The sequence below is a fragment of the Microcaecilia unicolor genome, chromosome 2 (genome assembly GCF_901765095.1).
Source record: "Microcaecilia unicolor chromosome 2, aMicUni1.1, whole genome shotgun sequence".
Classification (NCBI taxonomy): domain Eukaryota; kingdom Metazoa; phylum Chordata; class Amphibia; order Gymnophiona; family Siphonopidae; genus Microcaecilia; species Microcaecilia unicolor.
In genome coordinates, this window is record NC_044032.1 from 281,541,799 (window position 1) to 281,560,235 (window position 18,437).

Consider the following 18,437-nt stretch of genomic DNA (forward strand, 5'->3'; position numbering starts at 1 on the left):
CCTTTTAAAATGCGAGCCCAGCACCTTTGCCTAGATGTAATAAATGACTGCTTCTTGGAGCAGCTGTTCTAGGAACAGACAAGAGGGGAAGCCTTTCTAGATCTAGTCCTTGGTGGAGTGTGGGCATAGTACGAGAGGTAATGGTGTTGGGTCCGCTGGGAAATAGTGATCATAACATGATAGATTGACCTACTATCTGAAATGAAGCCACAAAGGAAATCTACTGTAGCAGCATTTAAGTTTTGAAAGTGCGTCTATGGTAAAATGAGGAAAATGGTTAAAAAGAAGCTACAAGGATTGGCTGCAAAGGTTAGGACATTAAATCAGGCATGGACAGTGTTTAAAGATACAATCTTGGAAGCCCGGACAAGATGCATTCCATGTATTTACAAAGGTGCGAAGAAGAAAAAACAATGGCCAGCACGGTTAAAAGTTGAAGTGAAAGAGGCTATTAGAGCTAAAAGAACATCCTTCAAACAATGGAAAAAGGACCCAAATGAAGAAAGTAAGGTAAGAAGCAACATAAGCACAGACATGTTAGATGCAAAGTATTGATAAAGGAGGGTAAAAGAGAATATGAAGAGAAACTTGCCGCAGAGGAAAAAAAAATCATAGTAACACCTTTTTCAGGTACATCGGAAGCAAAAAGCCTGCGTGGGAATCTGTGGGACCGTTAAATCTTGAAGGAGCAAAAGGGGCATTCAGGGAGGACAAGGCCATAGTGGAGAAACTGAATGAATTCTTTGTTTCAATCGTTATGAAAGAAGATATGAGATCTACCTGTACCAGAAATGGTTTTCAAGGGTGATGATGCAGAGGAACAGAAAGAAATCTTGGTGAACCTGGAAAAAGTACTGAGCCAAATCGACAAATTAAAGAGTAGTAAATCACCTGAACATGAAATTGCTGATCTGCTGTTAGTAGTCTGTAACCTTTTGTTAAAGTCGCCCATAGTACCTGAAGATTGGAGGGTGGACAATGTGATGCCAATTTTTAAAAAAGGTTCCAGGGGTGATCTGGGAAATTACAGACCTGACTTCAGTGCCAGGGAAATAGTGGAAATTATTATAAACAATAAAATGACAGAACACATAAATAAACATGGTTTAATGGGACAGAGTCGTCATGGTTTCAGCCAAAGGAAATCTTGCCTTACCAGTTTGCTTCTTTTCTTTGAAGACGTGAATAAATATGTGAATAAAGGTGAGCCAGTTGATGTAGTGTATCTAGACTTTTTCAAAAAGCTTTTGACAAAGTTCCTCATGGTCCGGTCTAACAGACTGAAAGAACAATTGATGCTAGTGTCACTGTTTCAAAAGACAGTTCGAAATCAGAAGATGTTCATCTCTCTATTCCCTGTACTTGGAGTTAAAATATAGAACTCTTGACATATTACCACCAGGACAGAAAACAGCTACATTAGCTTCAGGAAGAGGCTAAAAACCTTTCTCTTCCCAAAGACTGCTTCATAACAGTCCATTGACTTCTGCCTCCTAGTATCATCCATTATCCTTTCCTATAATGTTTTTGGTCTCATGCATTACACCAGTGGTCTCTAATTGTTATCATACCTCACACTAACATTATCGACTTTTGTCTCATCTATAATGTAAACCGCACTGAACCCTGGAAAGGGGATATTAGCGTTATTCAAGAATTGATTGAATTTGATTTGATGAGAGACTCATGAGAAAATTAAAGAGTCATAGGATAGATTACAGTGTTCTGTTGTGTATTAGGAATTGGTTATTCAACAGAAAACAGAGGGTAGGGTTAAATGGCCATTTCTCTCAATGGAGGGTGGTGAATAGTGGAATGCTGCAGGAATTTGTATTGGGACTGGTGCTATTTAACGTATTTATAAATGATCTGGAAATCAGAACGACGAATGAGGTGATGAAATTTGCAGATGACACAAAACTATTCAAGGCTGTTAACAACACAAGCGGACTGTGAAAAATTGCAAGAAGACCTAAGGAAACAGGAAGACTGGGCATCTAAATGGCAGATGAAATTTAATGTGGACAAATGCAAAGTGATGCATATTGAGAAGAGTAATCTGAATCATAGTTACCTGATGCTAAGGTCCAATACATTGAAATCTCCTGCCCAGTGTGCGGCAGCTGCCAAACAAGCAAACAGGATACTAGGAATTATTAGGAAATGGATGTTAAATAAGATCTCTTTACCGCTCCATGTTGCAACCTCTTTGGGAGGTGAATTGCATGAATGTTCAAGCTAAGTTGAGTTTGAACTTTATTATAATGTCACACCTTTAATTGGATCCATGGAAACTGGTTTCATTGGAGATTTAATAATTGAATTCTCAAGGGGTTTTTTATTCCGATGAAGTAAATCTACCTGATATATTTCTACCATACTTTCTTCTATCATATAGAAGTGGAGGAAGGGTTCTGAGGCTTTTTCCATGAGTTTTTTGTACTCCTATGAAACTGTGATATTTAAAAGTTTTGCAAGCTCAGTTATAGAAAGAGATTTGAGAAGAAGTTTAAAAAAAGTTTAGAAAAGTTCCTGGAGGAAAAGTCCATAGTCTGTTATGGAGACAGACATAGGAAAGCCACTGCTTGCCATGGGATTAGTAGCATGGAATGTTGCTACTATTTGGGTTTCTGCCAGCTACTAGTGACCTGGATTGGCTACTGTTGGAAACAGGGTACTGGGCTATAAAACATTCATAAAATAATACTTTCAATACAAAGACAATTTAAAATCTGAACTAACATAAATCTAGCAGCACAAATATAACCTGTTCTAGTAAATATTCTAGTAATGACTATGATTTATTCATCAAGTGTAATTCTTCTGATAGCCCATTCCACAGGCCTGGGGGAGTGGGTGCTTGCATCTTGGGGGGGGGGGGGGGGGGGTCTGGACAGTAGGGGGAATGGGCGCTTCAACCTTGGGGTTGAATAGTGGGTGAGGGAGCTACCATTTTGTGGGGGTTAGGCTTAAGCTGAGGGGGAGAGGGACCCTGCTGTGCCAGCCCAGAAGCATCGGGCTGCAGCTTGGCAACCTGATGCTCCCAGGCCTTTGGAATAATTCCTCTTGCAAGGAGACTCGCAAGCAGTGCTATTTCTTTAAAACAGGATTCAACAACCTGCGAGACTGAGATCCCGCAGCTTTCTGAATCTTGTGGGAAATCAAGGTGCATGCAGTAAAAGGTGATCTTTTACTGCTGTTTTATGAATTCCCCCCTTAAGATTTTAAAGGGTACCTCAGTGCTCTGATGACACTGGGTACTCCATTGCCTAGGGAAACACTTCTCTCCAGCTCCTGGTGCACAAGTCAAGCAGGTAACTCCCTTTTCTCACCACCCCACAGTCAGCTCAAAATTTGAAAGGGTTCCTTGGTATTCTGATGATGTCCTTAATACATTGGGAGGTAGCTCTAGGTGCTCAGGTCAGTCAAGTATTTCTCCCTTCTCCCTGAGATTTTTTTTTTAATATATATTTGCACAAGTTCAGTTTCATACATATGTAGTAGACTGGGATACATATTATTTGCTTTAGATTTGAATTCTAAAATTACAAAGTTTATAGATTATTGTAATATTTATATTGTAATCTCTCTATATAATATGTAAGTTACTAATATGGCTTTGTAAATTTATCGTCATACCCCTTTGTTCTACAGGTTTTGCAAATTGGATTGGCTCATGTTGGGTTGTTTTATATTATTACTCCTTTTTAAGAAAAAGTTTTTTTTTTTGTCTGCTTTGAGTGTATGATTCATCTTCAATTGTGAACCCTGAAATGTAGTGGAGGGTCATAAGATTTAAATGTTCTTATTTTTCATTTATGTATGTTACTTATCATGTGTATTTGCTCTTGTTGGCTTAATGTAGGATCAGCTTGTAGCAACCACAGCATATCAAGCTCTTTGTAAATTTAACTCTGAAGAACATACAATTCTTCATCTTCCTGAACAGGTAAGAATTTTTTTCATTTTTTATTAGACTTCTTGGATTCATAAACTGGAATTTTTGATACATTGTCTATGTAAAATATTAAGACAGCTAGCCATTTTAATTAATAAATGGCTATGGTATGCTTTGTTTATCTCTTTAAGAGCCCACTTAGTCTGCATTGCTCATTGAGGATTCAAAAATCTGGCAGATAATGGAGAGATGTTATGATCTTCCATGATGCTATTACACACCCATTATAGAAGTTGACCAGAAGGCTTTATCAACCTTTTTTGGGTAGGAAGTACTTCTCACATGAGTTACAAATCTCTGAACACAAAAACCAGGTTATATGTTAGTTGATATTTATTGGTATCTAGTGATATCGATGTCTATTAAGAGTCATTAGCATGACAAAGTAGACTTGTTTGATTTTATTATTTTAGAGTATAAAGTCAAAGTCCTCATCCTGGGTGTGAAGAGAATAGCTTTTGGGATACTAATTTAGTGCCCTTTTACCTAACAGAAAAAATGTTAATGAACTTTTTGGTCTTCTGTAGATCTTTTTTTGGTCAATGTAAGTGAAAGTATATTTAACCATTTAGGAAAAAAAACTGGATCCTGCTGATTAGTAGGAGAGAGAAATGTAATTTAATGTGGAATTTTTTACTTCCATAGCCAATTATATCATAGATGGTTCAAGGTTGCTTTTCTTTTATGTCCGCTTAAGGCAGAACCATCAGTGCGGGTTACATTCAAGTCCTGCAGTGCAAAACTCTTCTCCACAGTTTCACACAAGATACTGTAGACACTGTCTTTGTGAAGCTGTCTCTCCTACACAGCTTCCCAGAAGATAAACTGGAGGTCCTGAGCAAGTAAACAGCATGTCCTTTAAAGATGGCAGCCAGCACAATGCTGCCAGGAAGAACTGTAGAATCCATTTTATATTTATAAAAGATGGTCATAAAAGATAGTTCATGCCCTAACCAGGCCTCAGACCAGCAAATGTGAGATCCAGGGAAACACCCCTACAGTGCCTTATCCTATGGGGTCTGCTTACCAAGCTGATTTCTTTTGCCAACTGAATTTTTAATTGGTGTTGTGATCTTTCAGTAGTTTTAAAGGTATAGCTAATAGAAAGTACTTAACAAAATATAGGGATCCTATAAGACGTTTGAACAGATTTCTAAACTTAATAGGTAACCAACTTGCTGGTTATGTGCTCCATCTTCTCAAGCACGGTGAGAACAACAATAATGTAATGCTCTTTGAATGCACTTGCCCAAGTTCTTAATCTGCCCTTTTGCCTACTTAAATGGACAAGCCTTGTTCAAGTTCTACTGTACTGCTCCATTCAGATCTAAACATCTTTTTTTCCTACCTCCTAAATTCTTCAGTTATTCTTAATATACTATATAGTGAATGAATACACTGGTGAGAACTCAATATCTAGCTATACTGAGAAAATCAGCACAGTCTGGATCAAGAGATGGAACATAGATCTTTGGAACTGACCAATTTTTTAGAGTCCTCTCTTGAAGGTATTAGACAAAGGTTGACGCTGGTGGCTACTTTTGTTCTAAAGAAGAACCATAACCTTATACTGAGTTTATACTTCAGATATATGCATGAGCTTTTGTTGGCATCAGTGATTCATGTATTTCTTGACTTATCTAAAGCAATGGAAAAGAGGAGACAGGAGCTCTTGGCTTTCAAACTGAGGACACTTGTCCTAGGCACTAGCTTTTTGTTAAAATTTCCTTGTAATTCTTCAGTTATTTTTGAGGGTAATCATATTTTTTAAAATTTTGGATCCTAAATTACTCTGTTGTTTTTTTTTTTTTTTTTTGAGAACTAAGGATTTTGAAAATTCTTGGTTTGTCGCCACAGTTTAGAATGTTGTTAAATTGGCTGCAGGTTAAACCATGGGACTTATTTCCTTTAGTTAACTTACTCTGATTGGAGCTTCCCCTTATTTTGTGGATGAATTTTGATTTGGCTTCTGTTTTTTTTTATTCTGTAAATGTCTTATTGTGATCATTTTTTATTTCTTGCTTCACTTCCGTTGATGTTAAAAATCTTTTTGAACTTTATAAATAATAATAATAAAAAAGACAGGGCAAAACTCTGAAAATTCAGAAATGATTCCATTCAAGTTGATGGGTAAAACAGAATGTGTATAGTCTTGAAACTGGTTCTGGAAATAAATTTTCAAAGAACACTTATTTTGCATGAAATCTTTTGTGATACTGTATTGTTTAATAGATGGCCTTAGAGAAGTACAATATCAGATTGTGAGGCTCTCAAAATTAGCATGAGGTAGATGGTCTTGGCTTTTTTATCTCCAAACTACAGATGTGATATGTGAGGATTGCTGGCTATAATCCTAAACAGTGTAAATGGAGAGGAAAAGCAGAAATGATCTTGATATGAAAAGAAACATGAACATCCTAGAATGATAGTCATCAGATGCAGGAAACCTGTTATTAATATGCAGTGACTGTAGATATTTACCAGCTTTTTCGAGAGCAGTGTGATCCCAAGAGGCCCAATACTGCTAACCTAGAGACTTGCACAGGTTATTTTGTGTGGCCATGCATTAGAAAATAGTTATTTTGGCTTTTAACGTCTATTTGTGAATAATATCACATCTGTCATCCGTTTTGCTTCGGAGAATGGAGATGCCCTCCCTCCCCCCCCCCCCCCCCCCCCCCCCCCCCAAGATGTGTTAATGTATACAAGTGTTTCTGGGATAGTTTCCTTCAGAATGAAAATATGGTGGGGGGTGACAAATTGTTGACAGATTTCATCATCCATGTTCTGTTGAGATTTATAGGCTCCTTGAATAAAAATGTTTGCATTAGTTGGTTATGTCAACTTTGTTTCCATGACTGTATTAATAGGTTAAATGGTTTTATGCAAACCGTGTAACCAAACGGTCCATTAATGGTATCTGAATAGCACAGCACATTATGCAACAGAGTGAAACCCTACTCAGAGTGCAGTAGCATTCCTCTTAACAGAAACTGTTGCCTGATAGTGTGTGTTTTTAAATAACAAGGTAATGTGTTTGGAAAAAAAAATTTATATCTCCATTTTTAATAACTGTGTGTTAACTTATTTTTATGCCTGAAGCTCTTCTAGAAAGAGAAACTGAGAATCGGAGAATGATGACAAATAAAGACCACATGGCCTATCCAGCTATACCATCTATTATCCCTTCCTCTCTCTTAGAGATCATATGTGCTTGTCCCTTGCTTTCTTGAATTCAGATAGTCCTTGTCTCCACCACCTTTACCAGGCTACGCATCTACCATCTTTTCTGTAAAAAGTATTTCATTAGATTACTCCCGAGTGTATCTCCTTTCTGTTTCTATGTATTTAACCTTTGCTATTTAAGGAATGTGCGCGCTCGCACACATACACACACACACGATGCATGTTGTATAAAATAGAAGACCTTGAGCTACTTGGCCTTATTCATAGAGAATTACTTGACACCTAACAAAGTCAAGGGGTAAAGGCAGGATACAAATACAGTAATACCTCGGTTTTCGTTGACTTTGGTAATCGTCGGTTTCGGTTTTTGTCGATTTTTTTCTGCGAAAAATTTGTCTCGGATTTCATCGGTTGCCTCGGATTTCACCGGCGTGCCCACGTGACCTTGCTGCTAATTTTGCGAAAACAAAGGGCGACCCACGTGTTCTCCTGCTCAGGAAATAATTGCCTCGGGTTTCGTCTGTTTCTGATTTCACCGATTGTTTTAGGATGGATTATCGACGAAAACTGAGGTATCACTGTATAAGAATAATAAAGGATGATTAGTTTAAGGCAGTGGTTCCCAGACCTGGTCTTGCAGGCACCTCAGCCAGCCAAGTTTTCAGGATACCCATATTGAATATTCATGAGAGAAATTTGCATGCAGTGGAGGTAGTGCATGCAAATCTCTCATGAATATTCATTGTGGGTATCCTGAAAACCTGACTGGCTGGGGTGCCTCCAGGACCAGGTTTGGAACCACTGGTTTAGGGGACAACACATTTAAGAAAAAACTTGAATACACATATAAAATAGGGACATGACGTTCCATGACTTTTAATTTCTTTAATGTGCTTCTCAGCAGTGATCTGTGGCAGACTGCTGGTATCAAGTAGAGCCCTCAGATATTTGAAGAGGAGGAGTGGGTAGTGTAATTATTGTGCTTTATAATGTAAAAGAAAAAAAAGCCAACATCTGATTCTCTTATCCATTTTAAAACCCATCACTGATGTTGCAATTAGATGCTCACTGAATGTGTTAGCACTAGCCCTACAAAAGCAGGATTTACTTTTCGAGTGGGTGTTCCTTTAGTTTCCCTTGTATTGCTCCTTCTGCTATTTTTTTAATTGCTTGCACCTTTTTCTTTTTTTTTAAAACGGTGGAGAACCTTTTGAAGATGTTGGGCTGCATTAGCAAGCACAATCACCTCGGTGGTTGGGGTGCATTATGAGCCCTTTTATAGGCTTTATGCACTATTTTTGCTAGATATCTTCTTTCTTAAATCTTTGTTCCATCTCCCCCGCTTGTCGAGTGAACATTTGTTGTTCATAATCTGCAAATGCGCAAGAATTATCCTATAGGGATACTATCTTTTAACTTAGTAGGCTGGTGAATGTGGTAATATAATATAGTGTTCCTATCTGTTTCTTTACGATATGCTTGTGTAATAAATTCACCATTTACATATTGAATATGGACATCTAAAAAAATTAACTTCATGTCCACCTTTATGTGACATAAATGAAATATTATCACATCCATTTAGATATGTAATAAATGACTGTAAAGAAGACTCATCACCTTCCCAAAGAAGCCCGCTGTTTAAAGCATGTGATTTTCCTCAGGTTAATAAAACGATGGGTAGACTTTAATGCACATGTCTTGGTGTGTAGTGAGACAAGCACCATTATGCAAGAGTCCTGCCAGATTTATCCAGTTTGGGATAACGTCTAAGAAAGATTTTCAGCTCATTCTCAGGTGGTTAATTACATATATTTTAATGTTGTGGAAGGATGTGAATAGGTTGTTGATATTTAAATCCTATATTGTTAATCACTATTATCATTTTAGTTTGGTATGTACAGCTTGGGATAGTGTCTGATAAAGATTTTCAATTCACTTTCAGTCTGGCCCCTGATGACACAAGTAGCGAAACACAGACCTTACGCGCCTTTGTAAAAGGGCCCCTGAATGTACCTGAAAAAGGTTTCAAATTCTCTTTTGGCCTGCTTTATTGATGCTTTATATCTAATTTGCTACTTCTTATACTTTCCTATTTTCCTCATTTAGATCTGCTTTTCTATCATTTAAAGATGTCCTCTTGGTTTTAATAGTTTCTTTCACCGCCCCTGATATGATTAGATTTTAAATTTCTTCATATGTACTTAGCTTCAGTTTACAGGGGAAAACGTGTAACCAAATGAATGTAAATGCATAAAAAAATGTAACCATGTTTGGACCTTTTCCCTTTGGAGTGGAGGCGTAGCCTAATGGTTAGTGCAGCAGCCTGGGAACCAGGGGAACCAAGTTAGATTCCCACTGCAGCTCCTTGTGACTCTGGGCAAGTAATTTAACCCTCTATTGCCCCAGGTATAAAAGAAGTACCTGCATATAATATGTAAACTGCTTTTATTGTAACCATAGAAAGGCGGTATATCAAATCCCATCCCCTTTCACTTTTATAAAAGATGGAATACATTTGGTCCAGGCTTCAAAGATGAAATTTTTAAATTGTGTAAATGTTTACTTGTTTATGTTCTGTCTAATTAATTTACTGATTTTATTATAACATCCCTTTTTAAAGTTAATTGCTATTTCGGTTATGTTCCTTAATGTTCTTCCATCAATGATTGTGTCAAATTTGATTACACTATGATCACTATTGTTAAGTGGCCCCACCACTAGATTTAAAGTAGTTCCCTCTGTTGATGGTTCTATAACCAGCTATTCACTTTGCAGTCATTTATGGCATCTAGAAACCTTACCTCCTTAGCATGCCCTGATGAGACATTGATCTGATAAAAAAAAAAAAAAAAGGATAATTGAAATTTCATATTAATATTATGTTGTCAATTTTATTTGCTTTCCTTTTATTAATTTGCATTTCAACATTATGGCAGTCATCAATTTAACAGTATAAAAGGAGTGTATATACAGTGTCATAGCACAGATAGTGAAAACTAAAGGAAACAAATTATGTAATGCTCCTTCAAGTCAACAATCAAATGAGAATATTGAAGGGACCATGAAAAAGGAGAGCTCTTTTATTGAGTAGTAGAGCTAGGTAGGTAGTTTAAGTATTCTACTTTTTCCTTATCCTAGCCAGGAAGATAGCAGTGTACCCCTAGTGTTCTACTTTGTACTCCTTCACTCATAGAATTACTTTCCATAAAGATTCCATAGTGCCTTTTTTTTCCTTTAACCTGCTTGACTCTGCTATCCTTAACATATGTTACCTCTTCACCAGTTTGTTCTGCCCTGTCACTTCATTATAATTTTTATCCCAGTTCACTGTGCGCTGTTGGTTATTTTCCTTCCACTGGGCCTCATGTTTTTCTTCATTTATTTGCCATGCATTTTAAATGTATATTCTTATTTTTCAGACTTCTGGTATTTGTATACAGACAATTCAAAGTAATTTTTTGTTTGTATTCACAACCTGCTTAGTAGAATTTGATAATTTAAGCCCTTGCCATAACCCCTATCAGGATATTTTAGTCTGCCCATTAGTACACAAACAAACCTATGTATAAAGAAGCACAGCAATTGGAAATGATTGATGTGGTGGTGGGGAGGTTAGTTCTACCACCAGGGGAAAAGAATTGCAAAGAATAAGTGATCTGCCAGACTCAGGAATGGAGAGAGATGCTATGGGGAACCTAAGCCTCTTAGCACCTGAGGAGGCAGCCTGTCAGTGTTCCAACCACGGTGAACAATGAGGAGCTGTGCCATAGCTGTAGCTGCATGAAGCCTGAAGCAGGACCCTGACAAAAGAGTAAAACGTTTGGGGAAGAGGGAAGGGAAAGGGAGTGAGTGTAACTGAGTGAAGATTGTAGAGGGGGAAGGTGTAAGGGGAAAGGGAAGTGGGAGAAGGGGGGTGGAAGAGTATAAGGGGAAACAAGTGCGCACATCCTAAATTTATATCCGGACCCTTCCAAATCACACCAAATACCCACCCAAACCACGGACAACTCAATATTTCAAGACCTTCACCACATATCATTCCTCTGTTAGATATTCCTAGCCAAATTCAAGAAGGAAATAGCAACAGGTAAAAGCATACTCCTTCTCCAATTCGACATGTCTAGTGCATTCGACATGGTAAACCATAACATACTACTAAGACTACTAGATTACTTCGGGATTGGCGGAAACATACTTAGTTGGATCAAGGGTTTCCTAACCAATAGAACATACCAAGTGAAGTAAAATTCAAACATCATCACAGTGGAAAGCAGACTGTGGAGTACCTCAAGGATCACCACTATCACCGATTCTCTTCAACCTAATGATGACCCCACTAGCTAAGTCCTTATCCAACCAAGGCCTTAACCCTTTCATGTATACAGACGATGTCACTATATACATTCCTTAGAAATATGAACTGACAGAAATCACCAACAAAATCAAGCTCAGCTTGAACATCATGGATTCATGGGCAGATGCATTCCAACTAAAACTCAATACAGAAAAAACACACTGTCTCATCCTCTCATCCCAATACAATGCAGAAAACCCCACAAGTATAAGCACACCAGATTACACCCTCCCTATTTCAGACAGCTTGAAAATCCTCGGCGTTACATTGGACCGTAACCTTACACTAGAGAGCCAAGTGAAATCCACAGCTAAGAAAATGTTCCACTCTATGTGGAAACTCAAACGTGTGCAACCATTCTTCCCAAGAGAAACATTTCGCAACTTGATACAATCAATTGTACTAAGCCACGTAGATTACTGCAATGGAATCTATGCGGGATGCAAAGAACAGATCTTTAAAAAACTTCAGACCGCTCAAAACACGGCAGCCAGGCTTATATTTGGCAAAACGCGATTTGAAAGCGCAAAACCCCTACGTGAAAAACTGCACTGGCTCCCAATCAAAGAACGTATTGCCTTCAAAGTCTGCACTATGGTTCACAAAATTATCTACGGCGAAGCCCCAGGATACATGACAGACCTCATAGACCTACCAACCAGAAACACATCTGAATCAACACAAACATACCTAAATCTCCACTACCCAAGCTTCGAAGGACTTAAATACAAATCAACTTATGCATCCAGTTTTTCCTACTTGAGCACACAACTGTGGAATGCAGTTCTAAAAGCCGTGAAAACAACGTATGACCACCTAAACTTCCGGAAATCACTAAAAACTAACCTGTTTAAAAAGGCATACCCTACCAAACCAACTAAATGCCTGAACTCTACAACACAACGAAACCAAAGCACGTAATGGCATAACATAACTCTTCCGCTCTACGATTCCCTATGCACCTGTTCCACGTGAACCTTATTTTACCATAACATCACTTTGTATCTGTTAATACCGAAGTCGGCTAACGCCTCTCCGGTACTATTTAAGCCACATTGAACCTGCAAATAGGTGGGAAAATGTGGGATACAAATGTAACAAATAAAATAAATAAATATTCACATCAGACTCTTAAACACAGGCCTCTCTCATCACAGAGGCCTTCATGCAGATGTGCCTGAGTCTGCAAATGGATTAGGGGGAAATGTGCCATTTTGTCAAAATAAGTATGCACTTTTCAGCTTGTTAAATGGTCATGCTAACTGCCTGATTTCACCATAGTTAAGATGGAACCCATCCTTTTGGATTAGGCTTTACTTTCCCTAAAATGTTGCCAGTTCCTGTCAAATCTAAAATTGGCTTTTCTATATGTTGAGGCTCTGGGGATTGGCCTACTTCTGGGGTTTTTGCATGGAACTGGAAACATTTGTGAGAAAACCACCCTGTAGGTTCTGGATTGATGACAAAAAAACATGTTCTGAGTCCTTCCTCACTTGAGTCTATCTCCAGTGTCTTTCTGTCTGGCAATGGATAGAGTGACAATGAAAATCCTGGGCAACCAGTTTTGCCTCTTGCATGCACCTACAGCTATCTATGTCTGCATGGTTGCTCTTGATTCCTTAGGTTGGCTGCAGCCAAAAGACTAAAATAGAAGGGTGCTGGTGAGCTAGATGTGACAGAGTACGGCGCCATGGGTTACTATCCTCTTTAAAATAAAACAAAAAAACCCATTTGTGATAGTGTTCTGAGCACAACTTCAGGAAGAACTCCACCACTGAAAATATCCAGTTGTTTTTGACATGAAATTCATGTACAGTACGAGCTGTTGTCTAATAAGTGAAAAATCAGATAATACTGGTAAACGATGGTAACCCCTTAAAAATGCACGGAAAACATACTTTATGCTTAAAGAACAGGCATAGGGTATCTGCATTTAAAATACAGTATTGTTTATTAACACTAACCAGCAGTATGTGAAGCCGGAAAACAGGAAGAGAACCTGTGCACTTCTTAATGGCAACACAATGACATCACTGGGGGGTCTGTTAGATGTGCTGGATGGTCGGATTAGCAAAAGTTGGATAACTGAGACTGTACTGTACTGCCTTTTTTCTAAAATTAAATAAGTTGTGTTCAACTTTTTTCATTTTTTTTAAATTTCTTACTCCTGGCTATTTTATACTACAGGCAAGACCCGAAGTGCCTCCACCAGAAGAGGATGACATGGCAGAGGACGAGGAAGAGAAAGAGAAAGAAGTAGATCTTTCTGTACCAGGTTCCTCATATATGAAACTCATGATGCTCACAGCCCCTGCTGTCTTACCTGGTAAGCTCAATTGCAAAAGTTAGACTACAAGTATTTGATCATTAGATGCTTTGCTCTGATATATGTGGGAAGAAGGACAGAAATACTGCCCACCTCCTTGTAATGATATCATTATTGCCTATAAAAACAGAGTAATCAGTTCACAAGACTGTATTTTGGTTACACTTCACCATAGGAATTCTGTTGATTACTCTATTTTTAATTGTTCCAGTTATTGTGAATTGTATTGTGATAATTTAGATTAAAGAACTTGGTCTCTGATTGCAGAACTTTTTAAAGGCAAAATTTCCATTTAAAATTTGTTGTAGTGTAGGCTACAGATATAGAATGTTCCTGAATTCTAGTGGAACAAAGTGAAATATTCTGAATTCTACTGTGGCTGCTCAGTAAGGAAGTTGAAATCAATAGCAGAGAAATACACACAGCTGAGGAGATGGCTCGGTCATACTGAAAACAAAGGTCCTCTTCAGTATGCTGTTATATTACTCCTTGTTCATACTTTCTCTGAGAACAAGCAGGACATAGTTGAGTGACATCACCGAAGGAGCCCCAGGTCGGATACTGCCCAGCATACAGAATATTCCTGAAGCCTTTGACAAGCCCTACCATGCATGTGCGGGTGCCTTCTTGCCTGGTGTAGTCACGCGGGACTCTCATTTTGATCTTTTCGGCGGAGTTGATTAGATGTTACCCCATGTTTCTGTTGTGTGGTTTTTCTCTGATAATTTTTGCTGCCTTCTTCTGTTTATGAGTAACGATACACTTATTTTTTTGTTTTATTTACATTTTCCACCATTCTTGTTTAATGTCTAGATTTAGCAGCACTTAAGTTTCCTTTATTTTTCATGACTCGCAGCCCACTTAGGCCTGAGCCTCCAGTCACCTACCCCCCCCCCCCCCCCCAAAAAAAAAAAAAAAAAAAAAACTACTACGGTATCTAAAAAGGAAGGGGGGGAGTATTTTTATAAAATCACAAATAACAACAAAAAAAATTCCAAAGGCATTGGAACAGTCCTAACTTTCGACTGCTTCCAACAAACATGCAGATCTTCTTTTAATTAAGGAGGAAAAAGCTTCAGAACACTCCCAGAGCTTTAGATGTGTAGCCCTTGGGACAAACGGATAGGATAACCTCCTTGGCTAAAAAAAAACCCACCTTAAGTTCAGTTTAAATTTAGTTTAAGTTCAATTTCAATTCTTCCAACAAAATACAACATATGCAAGTGAACAATAGTCTTAGTGCAAGGCAGTGTACATAAATCTTCAAACTATTCAAACACCCATAAATCTTCAAGTCAGTGATTTCAGCACAATGCACACAGTTTTGAGGGTTCTGAGGCTTTTTCCTCCTGAGATAAAAGAAGCCCTGCATGTTTCTTGGAAGCAGTCGAAAGTTGGGACTTTCCCGGTATCTCTGGAATTTTTCTTTTTTGTTGTTTATGATATTAAATTCCATTTAGCTCTATATATTTGTGGGTTGTTTTATTTTTTCCCCTTTTTCCTTTACATTTGAATCATTTGATTTTGCTTTGGCAGTTTTCCCGATGTCCCAGAAACCTTCCACGATTTCAAAAAATGTTTGAGGTGTGGAAGAACTATGTCTGTGACTGACGCTCAGAACTGGTGTCTTCCAAGCCTCGGCCCCGATCACCTGCCCTATCGTGAACTCCTCATTTTCCATTCCATCAGCATTAGTATCGGAGGCATCAAATCAGATGGCATCAGGAGTTGCATAGGAAGCTGGATATGCACCGACATCGATATGGGGCATCGGTAGTTCCTGCTCGGGCTGATCATTTTTGGACTTGACACTGAGAACCCACAGTGATTCCACTTTGTTCTCATCAGTGCCAATGGATCGTAAGTTTGTGTATTGAGTGAAGGCAAAGAAGCATCAGTCCTTTTCGAGACAAGGTGCCAGGAGCACTGGGATACTGGCGTTGCCGTTACTGGAGAAGTGTTGGCGCTGTGAGGACTGCTCCCCCTCCATGGGAATTGTTCCAGTGCACCAATCTCCACGAAGTCGGAACCCTGCCTCTGATTTGTTTCCATCATCTTCACAGGAAGCCGTTGTACCAACAGTGGCTCTGGCCATGCCTTTACCGATGATCAGGTTACAGGAGGAGCTGGGATACATCCTTGTTCAGTGCGATGCTGAGGCTTTGAGGGCACCAGCACTAATTATGATGCCACTCCAACCCATGATGCTCTTCCTGCTGGTCATTTGTTCATGGTGGTACCCTGATGGGCTTTGGTTCCAGCACCAACCAATGTGGTGCTCCTTTCCTATCAAGGGAGGAAGTGAACTCAGAGTCCAGGGGAGGACCTGCTCCTTGGCATTGTTGCCTAGAACCTAGCTAGGTGTCCAGTAGACTGAGGCAGGTGTAAACTCTGGCATCCCATGAGAAATAGTGTGCTGAGCTGGAGTCAGACAGCTCCTGGTGATCTGAGGTGGAGCAGGAGGACTTCTTGGAGGAGAAATCCTTAGCCTCCCTTTAGACCCCTCCCCACCAAAAGAATGGAGGCAGTCCTCCCAGAGGAGATCTCTTTTGTGAGTTTTTTGAGGAGAGTGGTGGGGGCCATTCCATTTACGTTGGAGATCGAGGCCAAACCCAGGGCTGACTTACTGGTCTGTAATTTCCCGGATCACCCTTGGAACCCTTTTTGAAAATCGGCGTCACGTTGGCCACCCTCCAATCTTCAAGTACTATGGGTGATTTTAAAGATAGGTTACATATTATTAACATCAGATCAGAAATTTCATGCTTAAGTTCTTTGAATACCTTTGGATGTATGCCATCTGGTCCAGGTGATTTACTACTCTCTAATTTCTCAATTTGGTTTAGTACATCTTTTTTCATCGATATTTCTTTCAGTTCTTATGCATCATCACCCTTGAGAACCATTTCCGCTACAGGCAGATCTTACATCTTCTTTCGTAAAGAGCTAAGCAAAGAATTCATTCAGTTTCTCTGCTATGGCCTTGTCCTACTTGAGTTCCCCTTTTGCTGCCTGATCTAACAGTCCCACGGATTCCCTTGCAGGCTTTCTGCTTCTGATGTACCTGAAAAAGTTGTTACTGTGAGTTTTAGCCTCTGCAGCAAGTTTCTCTTCATATTCTCTTTTAGCCTTCTTTATTAATGCTTTGCATCTGACTTGCCACTGCTTATGTTGCTTCTTATTTTCGTCATTTGAGCCTTATTTCCAATCTTTGAAGGACAATCTTTTGGCTGTAATAGCCTATTTTACTTCACCTTTTAAACATGCTGGCTGTCATTTTCCCTTCTTTCCACCTTTGCAAATACATGGAATGCATCTGGTCTGGGGTATTTTTGAATAACGTCCATGACTGATTTAGTGTCCTAACCTTAGCAGTTGATCCTTTTCTTTTCAACCATTTTCCTCATTTTTATTATGGTCACCCATTCGAAAATTAAATGCAGCTACAGTAGATTTTCTTTGCGGGAACTTGATCATGTTATCACTGTTTCCCAGGGGACCCAACACTGCCATGTCTTGCACTATGCCCTAAACACCACCAGGGGCCAGATCCAAAATGGCTCCTCCTCTCATCAGTTCCTAGACCAGTTGCTCCCAGAAGCATGTAATTTAGCAACAGCGAGATTACTGGATTTTTATACCTTTCTTTGTCCAGTTTGATGTCATTTGCATAGTAATTAATGATAAAAGCAAAGGCAAGAGAGAACTGTTAGAGCTGTTTGTTTGCTGACTCCCAGCATGTGACTTCAGTTACTTGGTGTGTCTTAAAGGCTAGCAGGTATAACTTTCTTGGCATTGAGAGTTGAATATCCTTCTTACTCATCATTTTTATAATGGGCAATGAAGTCTTTGGCAAGTAAAGCTATTTGCCTTGTGCTGCATTGTGCAACTGCCCTGAGTCACTGAAGTCACTCAGCATCGTCTTCTCTTCTTTCAGCATTCAAAGAGTTTGCGGCCTCACTTGTACTGCAGGAGATGGCTGTCATGCCCCGTGGAGTGTATCATTCTGCACTGAGAGGAGGCGCCACGCGTTCAGATCAAGGGAAGACTGTAGCCGGAGTTCCAAACTTTATGCTGAAGATGTATGAGAGGAACAAGCAGCCAGGCTTGAAGCCTGGGCTGGCAGGTAACTTTCCTGATTCAATAGCAAATACAGAAAAAAGCTGTCCTAACTTTAGCTGCTGAGCTAACGAGGTACTGGTTTATATATTGGCCAGTGCCTGGTTAACTTCCGGGTAATGGCTTTAAGGTTTACTGGTGCCCCCTCCCTCTCCCACGATCCCGATTTTGCTTCCTTTCCACCCTTGATACCATGAAGCCCGATCCAGCCCACCCCTTACCCCCACCCCTGTAGAACTCCCCGGACCTCCCTTGTTGTTCCTGGTGTTTATTTGGGTCCTACAGGCAGGAGTGATGTTATAGGAGCTGTGATGGGAGAAGCGAGTGGGCATCGCCACTGCCCGTAGAACCCACTAGATCACCAGGAATCTACAAAGGAAGCCTGATGGGGTAGGTGCTTGGTCAGGCTGTCATGATGTCAGAGGTGGGAGGTAGAGGGGATTGGGATTGCAGGGGAGATAGAGAGAATTGGAGGTAGTGAGGGCACCTGC

General features: G+C 39.5%; 1 protein-coding gene across 1 annotated transcript in view; it reads left to right on the forward strand.

The window, feature by feature from the left end:
* FOCAD (focadhesin) overlaps window positions 1–18,437 on the forward strand; it is a 438,419-nt gene that overhangs the window by 197,922 nt on the left and 222,060 nt on the right. The window contains 3 exon segments of the mRNA XM_030194211.1: window positions 3,866–3,949; window positions 13,689–13,827; window positions 17,765–17,953. Of these exon segments, the coding sequence (XP_030050071.1) occupies window positions 3,866–3,949; window positions 13,689–13,827; window positions 17,765–17,953 (412 nt within the window).